At 45.3% G+C, this 15,701-nt stretch overlaps 1 protein-coding gene across 2 annotated transcripts in view; it reads right to left on the reverse strand.

Annotated features, from left to right (window-relative positions):
• Nucleotides 1-15,701, reverse strand: part of CYFIP1 (cytoplasmic FMR1 interacting protein 1) — a 546,797-nt gene that overhangs the window by 424,558 nt on the left and 106,538 nt on the right. For both annotated transcript variants that reach the window (XM_069204288.1, XM_069204289.1), the window contains exon 13: nt 3,476-3,601. In XM_069204288.1, the coding sequence (XP_069060389.1) occupies nt 3,476-3,601 (126 nt within the window). The remainder of the gene's footprint in view (nt 1-3,475; nt 3,602-15,701) is intronic.

Consider the following 15,701-nt stretch of genomic DNA (forward strand, 5'->3'; position numbering starts at 1 on the left):
GGACCCAAACCGATCCAGGGAGTTTCTGAATCCCCATTGGCGATTTTGATCTCTGAAGAGAGTCATCCGCAAACAAGAAGGGCCAGAACCTTTGCCTCAGCCTGGCTCGGGCGTCGTTCTCCCACTTCTTTAAGTGGAGCACCAGGTTGTTAATATAAAGAAGAAAAAGGGTTGGGGCCAGCACACACTCTTGCCTCACGCCCCCTCTGACTGGGATGGGAGCTGTCAACTCACTCTGTGACCCACATCTAACCTGGGCAAATGTGTCATTATGTAGCATAATGATGACATTCAAGAGGTATTATGGAACCCCCATCTCCACTTTACGTACTATGAATTTTAAATAAATATTTGTTAACAATGACTTTGTTTTTTCGTTTTTTATATTCTACCTTATTTCTTTTAAAAAGGTGGCATAACAAGACAGTGAGCACGTATCTGTTGAATCAGTAAAAGCATTCAAATACGTACGATGATACCACATTCCTCCCCACAATAAGAAAGTCCTGTTGCTCAGAAGGGCAAACCATGGTAAGCCCACCATTTCCACTAGATTTTCTCATATTTCCGCAGGCATCTCCTTGATTCATATATCGGCTTTTCCAGTTGGGAGCACCAGTAAACCCCGCCTGCCATTTAGATAGCGTTGGTGTCATAGGGTATCTACAGTTGAGCAATGTCTCTTTTAGACACTCGGCATGCAACACCCACAAAGGTTCGGTCCCCCATCAGTCCAGCCAGCTCCTCCAGAAGCCCCAGAAGTGCCACCTTAACAGTCAGTTCAATCGGCCTTCAACACCCCACCGCCAACCGTGTGCTGTCAGGGGTGGGCTGCAGGACTGGACTGCCATACAGTAGACCCTATAGGACATCAAATCCCAGATGGTAAAGTTCCAAATGATAAGCCGGGTCGTCTAACCCACCAGTGAACCAACTGTTGACCGGTACTATTGGACAGCCAAGTAATATATGTAGATGTCTGGTATCCCCAAAGCACCCTCATAAGGAGATTTCCATGTCAAACAGAACGCCACTCTGTGGCACCCGCCCACCCACATAAAGGAGGTGAGTTGGGAAGTAAGTGACTGAAGCCAAGTATGGGGTACCATGTACTGGACGTTTGACAGCACATCCACATATAGATATCGAAGGAGACAGATCATTTTTAAGAGGGTTTTCGACCCAACAGATTAAGCAGGAGGCTACACCAGCGGCTCAAGTGTCGATCTAAGGCCTGGGAGAGGGGCTGAATGTTAAGCTGCCAGGCCAAGTTCGGAATTGGGGAGAGGTATATTCCCAAATATTTGAATGCATTTGACCTGACCGGGATGTCCGGGCACCGGAGACTGTCCCGTGAATCTCCCTGCACCTCCACCTTAAATGATTTCTTGGGATTGAGTCTTAGACTCGAGGCCTCACCAAAGAGAGCCATAAGCTTAAGGCAGCGAGGTACGGAACTTATGGGCTCTCCCCCAGCAATAACCAGACATCATCAGCATTCAGGGAAACTCAGCCTCCCGGCCGATTACCCCACCTCCAACCACTGATCAGTGGGTCACAGCGTAAGAGGCAGGCCAGTTGCTCCATGGCCAAGGCGAACAGCAGAGGCGATGGAGGGCACCCCTGACGAGTCCCCCGTCCAATCGGAAATGGGTCTGATATCATACCGTTGACCCGCACCGCTGCCATTGGGTTACGGTAAAGAAGATGGAGAAGTCTCCAGAAAGCCGAGCCGAAGCCCATTCATATCAGTATGCCCTCCAGGAAGTCCCAGGCCGGTGTGTCAAACGCCTTATGGAAGTCCATCAATGGAAGCACCAATCCTCCCTCCAGCCGCTCCGCCGACGAGAGCGCTGCCTGGACTCGTTGGATGCAGTCTCATGTGCTCCTGCTAGGCAAGAATCCACACTGAGCAGAGTAGATCATATAGGACAGTGTGTGGACCAGTGGGGTTGCCAAAATCTTTGCATATATTTTTAAGTTGACGTTGATCAGCGACATGGGGCGGTAAGAAGGACATTGGTCTCAGGGCAGATCGCCCTTGGGTATGACTCCACTCGAGGCACAGTCAAGGTGCGATGCGAAGGAACCGCAGTGGAGCACCTCCCCATAATAGTTCAATAAATGGGGCAATAGGTGCGAACAGAACTTCTTGTAATATTCGATGTGATACCCATACGGGCCAGTGGTCCTTCCCGATTGAAGGTCTGAGATGGCAGCATCCACCTCCTCTTTCGTCAGGGTGAGGGTCCAGCTCTTTAGCCAGAGAGGGTGGAATGGAGGACAGTGGGATAACTCCAAGAATGGGGTTCTCTTGTTCTCCTGGAGTCTGCGGGACCTTAGCACAGAGATACCTATAGCATGAGGCAAAGGTGTGAGCAATGTGCGACAACTCCTCCTGCACGGAGCCCGCCCTATCCCTGATGAACGGTATCACCTAAGAACAAAGACATTGTTTTTCCCTGAAAAATATAAAGTACAGGTAATATTTAAGGGAAAACAATACTCATTTAAATGAATGAAACTAGGGCACTGACAATAAAATGAGACAATGTTCAAAGCGGTGTAGACTTTCGATATGTAATGTAAATATAGGCATAAATGATGGCTTCAAAGAATGTATTTAATATTTGAAGAAATTAGCTTCCTATAGTCCAATCAAATTATCACATAAAAGGCCAACACAAGTTTCACGACTACCTTGTCGCTTCTTCAGGTCAATTTAAATTTAATGATATGATCACAATCATCAAAGTAGCATTCAAAATCATTTCATAAAGTGCTGTCTCATATTTCAGTCAAGTAGTATTGATGGCTTTATTTTTTGAATAGAGCAATCAGATTAATGCCCAGCTGCATCCACACATGCTGTTCAAAAAACAGGTCCAAAGTACTGTAACTATGTTCTTTTACTACTCAATGCTTACAAATAACAGGTTGACTGAGAGCGCTGTTCTATTGCTGATGTATTATAAAAGTTCCAATCTATCACCATGTTTGCATGTCTCCAAAGGAGAGAAAGAGTAAGGCTTCAAGGGAGAAAAATAAAAAATGTTCCCCCTCAAGGAAGGCGCTGTATCTGGAACACCCATCAGATCTACTTCACTGTGGGACACTACGGATAAATATGATGAGGATTACAGTTAAATAAGGAAATAATTTAGGTTATGTAGTGAAAATGACTTAATTCTAAAATATATTTAGTGGAACTTTATAATTATTTTTTTTTTAAGTGGGCCGGGGCAAACAAACAAGTCTCTAAAGAGACAACCTAACTGTTGATCCTACATAGTGACCAATAATGTAATAAGTCGCGATCCAAAGGACACTTAAGGAAATTAATTAAAAAAAGCATTGATAATAACAAAAAAATGTAACAACATATTGCTGACAGCTGAGCGAATAGGTAGGATCAGCCCTGCTGTTGCAACCAATACGTTTTCTACATAAATAAAAAAGGGAAATAATCACTGACCTCTACAAGTGCAAACTTCTCTTCACTGTCGTAATTGTACCTTGTCGCTCTTTCATACTCCTCTGCATTATCTGGGCAGTCCTTGTTGGAGTACTTATCAGTAGGATGAACCAACTTCCAAGAATACTGATTACAAAAAAGAAAAAAAGAAAATCAGAAAACATTTTTTTTAAATGACAAATGATAAATACACAATTGCTTAGTATCTGTTAGAATCAGAATGAAAGTCTTTCAAGCAGAGTTTAGAAGACAATATTTCGAGATTGAGTACTTGTGAGCCAAGCTATGCATGTAACAATTTGAGGATATTTCAAAGTTAGCATTAGTTGAAGTTTCAATACAACCATCTTGAGATGGACTGTTGTCCCAGGGACGATTCTGGAGAAACATTACTAAACAGTTTCCCTCAATTGGCATGCCAAATGGCTTTTGGTGAGGTCAGCACACAATGCTGCACACATACTGACTCACTCTTCTTAAGGATCTGCTTTTGTTATTCTGGCCTTCAACTTGCCCTAGTTACACAATCTATCACTTCTTGTACACCTGGGCTCTCCAAAAGGAGCCCTTGAGCTACTAGAAGCTCTCCAGGTGCCTGTAAGCTGCTCACTGACATTAAGTCCAGTTAAGACATGAGGTTCAGTCAAGATATCATTCAGAAAGTCTGTAGCCGAGTGGCGCTACCTACTGTATGTTACAAGAGTCAGAACCACTCAACCCCAAAGTCCAAAGAGCAGCTGCTAGCAAAACCAATAGAAGGGGCTGGAAATGATGTCACTCACAGGTAGTTAATGCCCCTGCCTGGTGGCAAACCCTGGCATTTGGGACTATCAATGACATTTGGTGCCAGACTGGCAAAGAGGGGTAATTCCTGGCACAGTGGTGGTCATTACTAGAGCTATCTAGATGACTTCTCCCGTAGTGGTGGCCCTGGCATATTGGCAATACTACTTGACGTCCTTGGTTCAACAGTCCTCCCTTACAGAATTTGTTAACAGTTTTGGAAGATTTTCACTGATAAGAAGTGGCTCTCTTTATAGGACAAAGTCAGAGACCCCACATATCAATTCAGACTATGGGATCCTGAAGTAAAGCTACACTCCAGGAAAATGATAGTCTAGAAGTTGACCTCTTTGACAGCTGCTTGATCATCAAAAATATTATCCTGAATTAAAAGAGTTTTAGAGCAGTTCTTAATATTCTCATACTCAACATTTAGGTGTGGAGCTGGGCTGGCCTAAGTTCTAGTCACCACGCCTCCAGAGACACATGACTGTACATTAGGCAGTGCTTGTCCGAACTCATGAAGCCTGTGATCCTGCTTCGTACAATAAAAATTCAGGGTAACAACTATGCAAGCCTCAATATACAATCACTGACAGGAAAACGCAGCTCCAGTTAATCTACAAGGAGGGGTAAAATAGGTTATACTCCAACATTATCTGGAATTTTAATATTAGCAATAAAAATAATATTACTGCCCTTAGACCTTATAACATAGTTGTACAATTATCCTCCTTAAATGCATTTTGGACCTAAATATACTAACTCATAGGAGTTACTAATGTATCATGGAATGAATTACTAATGAAAAACATTTTTAATGGTATGATACTCCTAAAAGGCTGAAAGTTATGGACACCACTAGATGTGAAGGGTGTTGGCGATGTGAAAATGTGGAAACCCTATTATACAATCTTTGGTCCTGCATTAAACATGAAGAATGTGGTGATAAAATGCTTGGAGAAACTATGTAGTGGGGGGTTGGGGGGTGAAGTGTCTGTACATTTATATCTACGGACTCTAACCATTTGATACTGGTTTACTACAAAAATATACACATGGAAATAGAAGTTATACTTGTCCAAAGGTTAGCTCATCAGTCACATGTTATTAGCAGATAAGAACAAGATAGATACTTCTGATAACAATCTTTCTGGTGGATAAATCACTTACCTGCAGATTTCTCACCTTGTGAAACCATTCCAAGTGCCAGAGTAAAGCAAGAGACGTTTAACTAGCCCTCCTATGCTGGAGCACTGGATTGAACCCAGAAACAACATCTTCAGAGCCATAAAAGCATCTCCCCGACACACGGGCTCCAATTTGCATCTTTTTGCCACTCCCAAAGAACTGAGACCAGGCTGAATGGACACCTCACTAAATTCACTCAACTAGGATGGGGACATTAATGAAGTACCTAAAACATTCTTCAGAATGGGGAGGAGGAGGACTGATGAGGAATCTGAAGGTAAAAATAAAAGAGCATTCACCATAAAGATTGCTATTAAAGGTAGGTAACTTGTTTTTCTAATAGGCACTTAAACCTGAAGATTCCTCAACTCTTGAATCCATACCAGATCAGCACTCCCCAGGTGGTGGTTCTGAGTAAAACGAAACCAAGAAGTCCGGCTCTGGGAAAATGGTCATCACTACAGAGAACAGAAGAAAGGCAGTAATGTCTGGTAAAGGTGTGGAATGAAGTCCATGTCCCAGCACAGGAGATGTTCAGAACAGTAACATGCCTGGACAATGCTGAAAAAGCTGCCTTCGCTCTGGTGGCGTGGGCCTTAGAACCCTTTGGAATTCCTTTTTGGCAAGACCATAGCAGATCATAATATGCAACACTATCCACCTGGACAGAGTTCTCTTCTGAATGGCCCTGCTCTTCTTAGTATCAAGACAGCCAATGAACTGCTGATCATCAGTTCCGGTACTACTAAGTCCAGTATTGAAAATGTCACTTACCCAGTGTACATCTGTTCGTGGCATCAGTCGCAGTAGATTCGCATGTTCTGCAATAGCTCGCCATCTGGTGTTGGGCCGGAGTGTTACAAGTTGTTTTTCTTCGAAGAAGTCTTTCGAGTCACGGGACCGAGTGACTCCTCCTTTTGTCTCCATTGCGCATGGGCGTCGACTCCATCTTCGATTGTTTTTCCCCGCAGAGGGTGAGGTAGGAGTTGAATTGTAGTAATAGTACCCATGCAATGGAGTGACTAAGTATGCACCTATTTAAGGTTGAGATGATACATATATAAATAATTGAAGGTAACTTCCAAACTGCTACAGGCTCCCGGGGAGGCGGGTGGGCACATGCGAATCTACTGCGACTGATGCCACGAACAGATGTACACTGGGTAAGTGACATTTTCAGTTCGATGGCATCTGTCGCTGTAGATACGCATGTTCTGCATAGACTAGTAAGCAGTTATTTCCCCAAAAAGCGGTGGATCAGCCTGTAGGAGTGGAAGTAGTCTGAAATAATGTTCTTAATACGGCTTGACCTACTGTGGCTTGTTGTGCGGATAACACGTCTACACAGTAGTGCTTGGTGAATGTGTGAGGCGTAGACCATGTGGCTGCCTTACATATTTCTTGCATTGGGATGTTTCCTAGAAAGGCCATGGTAGCACCTTTCTTTCTGGTTGAGTGTGCCCTTGGTGTAATGGGCAGCTGTCGTTTAGCTTTAAGGTAGCAGATTTGGATGCATTTAACTATCCATCTGGCTATACCTTGTTTTGAAATTGGGTTTCCTGCATGAGGTTTTTGAAATGCAATAAAGAGTTGTTTAGTCTTTCTGATGTTTTTTGTTCTGTCAATGTAATACATCAATGCTCTTTTGACATCTAATGTATGTAGTGCCCTTTCAGCTACGGAATCTGGCTGTGGGAAGAACACTGGAAGTTCCACTGTTTGATTTAGATGGAACGGTGAAATAACCTTTGGCAAAAATTTAGGATTGGTCCTTAGGACGACTTTATTTTTGTGTAGTTGTATAAAAGGTTCCTGTATTGTAAACGCCTGAATCTCGCTTACTCTTCTTAGGGAAGTAATGGCGATGAGAAATGCCACCTTCCAGGTTAGGAACTGTATGTCGCAGGAGTGCATGGGTTCAAAAGGTGGACCCATAAGTCTAGTTAGGACAACATTTAGGTTCCATGAAGGAACAGGTGGTGTTCTTGGTGGTATAATTCTCCTAAGGCCCTCCATGAATGCTTTAATGACTGGTATCTTATATAGGGAAGTTGAATAGGTAGTCTGCAGGTATGCAGATATTGCTGCAAGGTGTATTTTAATGGAAGAGAAAGCTAGGTTAGATTTTTGTAAGTGAAGCAAGTAACCCACTACATGTTCTGGAGTTGTGTGTAATGGTTGTATTTGATTAATATGGCAGTAGCAAACAAACCTCTTCCATTTACTTGCATAGCAGTGCCTGGTGGATGGCCTTCTGGCTTGTTTTATGACTTCCATACATTCTTGGGTAAGTTGTAAGTGCCCGAATTCTAGGATTTCAGGAGCCAGATTGCTAGATTCAGCGATGCTGGATCTGGGTGTCTGATCTTTTGGTTGTGCTGTGTCAACAGATCTGGCCTGTTGGGCAATTTGATGCAGGGTACCACTGATAGGTCTAGCAGCGTTGTGTACCAGGGTTGCCTTGCCCAAGTTGGTGCTATCAATATGAGTTTGAGTTTGCTTTGACTGAGTTTGTTTACCAGGTAAGGAAGGAGAGGGAGAGGAGGAAAAGCGTAAGCAAACATCCCTGACCAGTTCATCCATAGGGCATTGCCTTGGGATTGTTCGTGTGGGTATCTGGATGCGAAGTTTTGGCATTTTGCGTTCTCCCTTGTCGCAAACAAGTCTATCTGAGGTGTTCCCCAGAGTTTGAAATAAGTGTTCAGAATTTGGGGGTGAATTTCCCATTCGTGGACCTGTTGGTGATCTCGAGAGAGATTGTCTGCGAGTTGATTTTGGATCCCTGGTATAAACTGTGCTATTAGGCGAATTTGGTTGTGAATTGCCCAATGCCAAATCTTTTGTGCTAGCAGGCTTAACTGCGTGGAGTGCGTCCCCCCCTGCTTGTTTAGATAATACATTGTTGTCATGTTGTCTGTTTTGACGAGAATGTATTTGTGAACTATTATTGGTTGGAAAGCTTTTAGTGCTTGAAAAACTGCTAGAAGTTCTAGGTGATTGATATGCAGTTTTGTTTGATGTACGTTCCATTGTCCTTGTATGCTGTGTTGATCGAGGTGTGCTCCCCACCCTGTCATGGAAGCATCTGTTGTTATTACGTATTGTGGCACTGGGTCTTGGAAAGGCCGCCCCTTGTTTAAATTTATGTTGTTCCACCACAGGAGCGAGAGGTAAGTTTGGCGGTCTATTAACACCAGATCTAGAAGGTGACCCTGTGCTTGAGACCACTGTGATGCTAGGCATTGTTGTAAGGGCCTCATGTGCAGTCTTGCGTTTGGGACAATGGCTATGCATGAAGACATCATGCCTAGGAGTTGTAATACCATCTTTGCCTGTATCTTTTGTGTTGGATACATGCGTTGTATGATGGTGTTGAAATTTAGAATTCTTTGTGGACTTGGGGTGGCTACTCCCTTTGATGTGTCTATTATGGCTCCTAGGTATTGTTGTACCTTGCGCGGCAGAATGTTGGATTTTGTAAAGTTGACGGTGAACCCGAGTTTGAAGAGGGTTTGTATGATCTGATTTGTGTGATTTGAGCACTGTATGAACGAATGGGCCTTGATTAGCCAGTCGTCCAAATATGGGAACACATGTATTTGCTGCCTTCTTATGTGTGCAGCGACTACCGCTAGACATTTGGTAAAGACTCTTGGTGCGGTTGTTAATCCGAAAGGCAGTACCTTGAATTGGTAATGTATTCCTTTGAATACAAACCTTAGGTATTTCCTGTGCGATGGGTGTATTGGTATATGGAAATAAGCATCCTTGAGGTCTAAAGTTGCCATGTAGTCGTGTAGTTTTAGCAATGGCAATACTTCTTGTAGTGTGACCATGTGGAAGTGGTCTGATTTGATGAAAGTGTTCACTACTCTGAGGTCTAGGATTGGTCTCAGCGTTTTGTCCTTCTTTGGTATCAGAAAGTACAGTGAGTAAACTCCTGTGTTTATTTGTGTGTTTGGCACTAATTCGATTGCATTCTTTTGCAATAGTGCCTGCACTTCTATCTCCAGGAGATTGGAATGGTGTGTTGTTAAATTTTGTGCTTTTGGTGGTATGTTTGGAGGGAATTGTAGAAATTCTATGCAATAACCATGTTGGATAATTGCTAGAACCCAAGTGTCTGCAGTGATTTCCTCCCATGCTTTGTAATAATGACCTATTCTTCCCCCCACTGGTGTTGTGTGGAGGGGGTGAGTGACATGTGAGTCACTGTTTAGTAGCAGGGGTTTTGGGGCTTTGAAATCTTCCTCTATTTCTAGGGAATTGCCCTCCTCTATATTGTCCCCGAAAACCTCCTCTATACTGTCCCTGGTAACTGGACGGTGTGGCTTGTGAGGTGCTGGCTTGTGTGCTTTGACCCCGAAACCCCCCTCGAAAAGGCGTTTTACGGAATGTGCTGTAATTCCCTCTGCTCTGCGGGGAGTAGAGTGCGCCCATGGCTTTGGCAGTGTCCGTATCTTTTTTGAGTTTCTCAATCGCTGTGTCCACTTCTGGACCGAACAGTTCTTTTTCATTAAAAGGCTTATTGAGAACTGCTTGTTGAATCTCTGGTTTAAATCCAGACGTTCGGAGCCATGCATGCCTTCTGATAGTTACAGATGTATTAATTGTCCGTGCAGCTGTATCTGCAGCGTCCATGGAGGAGCGGATCTGGTTGTTGGAAATGGCCTGTCCCTCCTCAACCACTTGTTTTGCCCTATTTTGTAAGTCCTTGGGCAGATGTTCGATGAGATGTTGCATCTCGTCCCAGTGGGCTCTGTCATAGCGCGCAAGTAGTGCCTGGGAGTTCGCGATGCGCCACTGGTTTGCAGCTTGTGCTGCGACTCTTTTACCAGCTGCATCGAACTTGCGGCTTTCTTTATCTGGGGGTGGTGCATCTCCAGATGTGTGAGAGTTGGCCCTTTTCCTAGCTGCTCCTACAACGACAGAGTCTGGTGGCAGCTGTGTAGTGATGAAAACCGGGTCTGTAGGAGGCGCCTTATACTTTTTTTCCACCCTTGGTGTGATGGCCCTACTTTTGACCGGCTCCTTAAAGATGTCTTTTGCGTGCCGGAGCATACCAGGGAGCATAGGCAGGCTTTGGTATGAGCTGTGGGTGGTGGAGAGTGTGTTGAATAAAAAATCATCCTCGACCTGTTCTGAGTGGAGGCTTACGTTGTGAAATTGTGCTGCTCTAGCCACCACTTGAGAATACGCGGTGCTGTCTTCTGGTGGAGATGGCTTCGTAGGGTATGCCTCCGGACTGTTATCTGACACTGGGGCGTCGTATAGGTCCCATGCGTCCTGATCTTGGTCACCCTGGCTCATGGTGGTGTGAGCTGGGGAGTGTGATGGAGTTTGTGCTGGTGAGACGTTAATCACGGGCGGAGGAGAGGGTGGTGGGGTAACTCTTTTCACCACTTTTGGTTGTGGTGTCTGTTCAGTCTGGAACTCCAACCTTCTCTTTCTCCTAATGGGGGGAAGGGTGCTTATTTTTCCTGTCCCCTGCTGTATGAAGATACGCTTTTGCGTATGGTCCACATCAGTTGCTTGTAGCTCTTCCTCAAACCTATGCTTCTGCATTTGGGAGGTTAGCGAGTGCTCTTCTGTATAAGAGCCTGAAGCTGGGTCGCTTGCAGTTTGTTTCGGCATCGAAACCCTGTCTGCGTGTTTTTTCGGCTCCGAGGTGACTTTTTTCTTTTTCGGGGCCGAAACTTCTCGGCGTCGATCTGTTTCGGTGCCGCTGTCTCGGCGTCGAGCCGTGTCCACACCGGCATCTCGGTGTCGAGGCTTGTCTCCAGCACTTTCTCGGTCCCGAGAAGGCTGCGTGCCGGTGTCTCGACCGGAGTCGGACGATCTCGGCACTGTTTGGGCCTTTTTCGGTGCCGACGGTCGGTCACCGAATTTATGGGTGGAGCCATGGCCGGATGGCAGTGGCGTCCCCTGGGCCTTGTAAATGTTTCTCTGTGTGGTTTTCGACGTCTTACTCACGGTTTGTGTATCGTCGAATCCTTCGGAGTCTGAGTCTTGGATCGAGAAGGTACCTTCCTCTTCCTGTTCCTCGAACTCCCGTTGGGCTGTCGGTGCGGACGCCATCTGAAGTCTTCTGGCTCGACGGTCTCGGAGTGTTTTTCGGGACCGGAACGCACGACAGGCCTCGCAGGTGTCTTCGCTGTGCTCAGGTGACAGGCACAGGTTGCAGACCAAGTGTTGGTCTGTGTAGGGGTATTTATTGTGGCATTTGGGGCAGAAACGGAACGGGGTCCGTTCCATCGGCGTTCTTCAGCACGCGGTCGGGCCGACCAGGCCCCGACGGAGGATCGAAAAACTACCCCGAAGGGCACCGGAGCTCTTCGATCTTCGATGCGGTGTGGAACCTAAGTACGCCGATCCCGAACGCAACAATACCAACGAAAATCTTCCGAAGTTAGCTAATTTTCCGTTCCGAAACTCGGAGCGACAGGAACACGTCCGAACCCGATGGCGGAAAAAAAACAATCGAAGATGGAGTCGACGCCCATGCACAATGGAGACAAAAGGAGGAGTCACTCGGTCCCGTGACTCGAAATACTTCTTCGAAGAAAAACAACTTGTAACACTCCGGCCCAACACCAGATGGCGAGCTATTGCAGAACATGCGTATCTACAGCGACAGATGCCATCGAACATATAAATACGGGACTTAACAGTACTGAAATTGATGATCAGCAGTTCATTGGCTGTCACGATACTATGAAGAGCAGGGCCATTCAGAAAATATTTATCTACAGCTATATGAAAGATAAACACATAAATCCTGCAGCTTGCGAAGTCGTTGAGCAGAGGTAATGATAATCAGATTTTTTTTGTTGATCGTTAACAGTCACAACATACAGCTATGTACGGGCTTGAGCAGAGACCCCATCAAAAAGGTTAGCATCAAGTTACGGTCACACTGTAATATTACAAAGGGAGGAGGAGGAAACATACAAGTCAACTGCTTTTAGAATCTTATTTACACAACAAAGGTTGGTCAACAAAGGTTGGTCAGGTGAACAAAAAGGGAGCTTTTCACTGTGCCCACTGCAAAGCATTTGCAGGGTTAAGGGCATCACGAAGCAAGATTTCCAGTCACTAACCACAACCGAAAATCTGCTACTGCCTCTGGAAAAATATGGGGGGTGTACATCAGCACATTCCAGTGATGGGCCTACTAGCAGGAGGCCCAGAAAGTGTACAACTGTTAAGGCTGGAAAAAGAGCCATCTCCTGAAACATCAGAATAATATCCTGAATGTCCCAATTCCTCTGGGGAGATTAGAAGGCCATGGGAATGCCCTATCCAACTCCACCTTGGTGTATAGGAGACATGAAAAGGGATTCGACTGCAGCTTGAGCAGGCTGATGGAAAAACCCCAAGTCGAAGCAGAGACGCTGTGGAATTAAGATGGTCCGACACCAGCTGCAGCAAGCCTACTCTCAGAAGCCAAATGTCGAGGTACGGGAACACAGTCCACCTTGCTAAGAAGTGTCGCAACAACCAACATCACCTAGGGAAAGTTTCAAAGTGCTGATATCAATCCCAAAAGGAGTACTGTGAACTGGTATTGGGAGGACCCTAAAACAAAACAAGTATCTCCTACAGGACTGCTGGATCAGTATGTGGAAATGCACGTCCTGCAATCTGAGAAAAGCTAGCTAGTTTCTTGGATCTAGAGCCAACAGAACCTTCAAATGGTTAGCATCTTGAATTTCCCCTTGCTGGCAAAGGATGGTAAGACCTGAAGGTTGTGAATTGGAAGAACAAACACCCTGCCCCCTCTCCCCCTCTTGAACCAGCTCTATGAAAAACAATCAAAAAAAGGGAAGTAAAGGGGTTAGTACCATCCATCATACATTCTCCCTGACCAAATGTACTAGAAATAAAGTTGTGATGTGCTGGAAAATTATTCTGCACGCAACCGCAGAAGTCTCCTTTTTAGGATGCAAGGACCCTAACCCGCCAAGGTGGCACGTGTCATTATCACTGTAGCCTGTCCCTGCTTGAACCGTTAAAGTGCTAAATCTGCCTTCCTGTCAACAGGTGGGAGCTTTCCATCCTTTTAGCCTGGACGTCCTCTGTAAATCCAGTGAAACTTCTCCAGGCATGCTAGAGGAAGCAATGGAGGAGCTCATCAAGCATGCCACAGACTCAACAGTGTCCAAACCTGAACTGAGAATTTATTTGGTTGCATCCTACCTATTGTGTACGAACTCCATGAAGTGATCGTGAAATGATTTACAAGGCTTGGCCCAACCCTCTCCACCGTTGGAATGACCAGTATGGTCTTGTTCCTAGGAACATTCTCAGCTCAATGCAGCAGCTTCAAAGACTGCGTTAGAGATGGTGACATCAGAGGGACCTTTGATGGAAGACTGGTGTTGGCATGCATCAGAGGAAGGTTGAGTGGGGCCAAATGGTGCCAAGGGAATGCTCACCATCAGAAGCCTATTTGGGAAAACCGGTGGCTCCATGAGGCCCTAAGGAGCACCAGCAGGACCATGGCAGAAAAAAGTCTAGCAATGCCTGTGTGAAGGCCACAAATTGCATGAGGGCAGCTCAAGGGGCTGGTACCTCTGGGAATGTCAGAAGTGTCATAGGGTCTGGGCCATGGCTAGGGGGGATGTCAATTAGTTCCTGCTTTGAACACAAAACCAAAGGTGGAGGTTCATGCTACACATCTAAAGAATTACTGTGTGAACAAAGCCTCCTATGTGATGTCTTTCAGCATATTGGATGACATTCTGGTCGATGGCAAGTGGGTGGGTGTGAAGCAGGATTTGGACCTGCAAAGACCTTGGACTCAGCGAACATTGAGTTCCAACGCCATGAACAGCTTGGCAGCCTACTCTTTGATGGTAACGGTATGCATGAGACTGCCTTTTTTACATTATCGGGAATCATGCTTCAGTCCAATACACCACAAGCATACCTTGTGGTGTCCAAAAAGGACATTCGATTGTGGCAGGATTGCTACTGCTTAAACCCTGATTTTCTGGAGTATGATGGTGGAGAACATTCTGCTAGTAATGCAGAAGACAAATTTTTATAGGAAAGGATTTCAGAGGTGAGCACTCCAGATCTGTGAAGGTGGGAACGGACGTCAGTAACAGGAGCTGCAATTAGGCTCCAGTGATGTCGTGCCTGGGGTAGGTCCTGGCACTGGTTCGGAGCCAAGCACATCTCCTAGCACAGGAGAGTTTTTTCAACTTTTGCAGATCCATTCTGGCACCTGGAAGGGATAGAAAAGGTGAGGAATCCACAGGCAGATGTATCTATCATACGCAGGTGTTCCTGGAGAGATGTATTTCAGCAACACTCACATCCACCTGGATTGCTATATGAAGTTTGGGGAAGCATTAGCCAATAAGAAATGTACGCACTCTCTCCAAGGAATGCAAGCCAAATGCTTGAAGATTCAGTATTCATAAGACAAACTTAAGTTTACCAAATTTATGGAGGTTGCATTCCTAAAGCAATTTCAAAAATTCTAAGTAATAAGAAACTAAAGAAAGGTGTCCTAAAACCAGTTGAGGCATAAAACTTTGGTGTGGGGGAAAGGAGCAAAGCGTTTAACCATGTGAGGGAATAAATCAAGCAAGCCCCTCCTGCTCCCACTATGGGTTAAACAGCCTGGTAATGATTTTGGGGGGTGGGGGATTATTGAGCAAGGAACTAGAGCACTGATGAGGTGCCTCGTAGGTTCTCATTATCCTAATGAGACTACTGGATTCGGGCGGCAGAATCACCTTTACTGCGGGGGACTGGGTCTGATCCCTCACAATGTGACACCTGTCTGCTTAATCCGGGTTTGTTCCGGCTAACTAGCAGTTCCTCAGCTACACCCAAAAGCAGGGATGATTGAGGCAACCGGGCGCATGACATACATGACTCCTCAGGGGAATCATGGTCTCACATATGCAAGGACAATCAGAGGCAGAGTAAAGTTCAATAAGGTTTTATTGAAGTAACTGCATCTTAGATGATAAAGCATGTATTGCAATAACTAGGATGATGAAGCACAATAAGATTAAAATTGTGTCAAGGAGAGTAAAAGACAATAATAACACTACCATACTGTCACTAAGGTTTGTAGAGATAGTTCCTACCTACGTTATGTTACAGCAAAGCATGTTAAGCTCTAACTCTGCCCTTCAGGTTCCCCCTGGGAAGACACCATCCCTCATACCTGAGCAAGAGGCCTGTAGTCTACATAAGCCGCTTAGCAAAGCAATCAGCATACAGTTAGTGT

Source organism: Pleurodeles waltl, chromosome 8, assembly GCF_031143425.1.
Source record: "Pleurodeles waltl isolate 20211129_DDA chromosome 8, aPleWal1.hap1.20221129, whole genome shotgun sequence".
NCBI lineage: Eukaryota > Metazoa > Chordata > Amphibia > Caudata > Salamandridae > Pleurodeles > Pleurodeles waltl.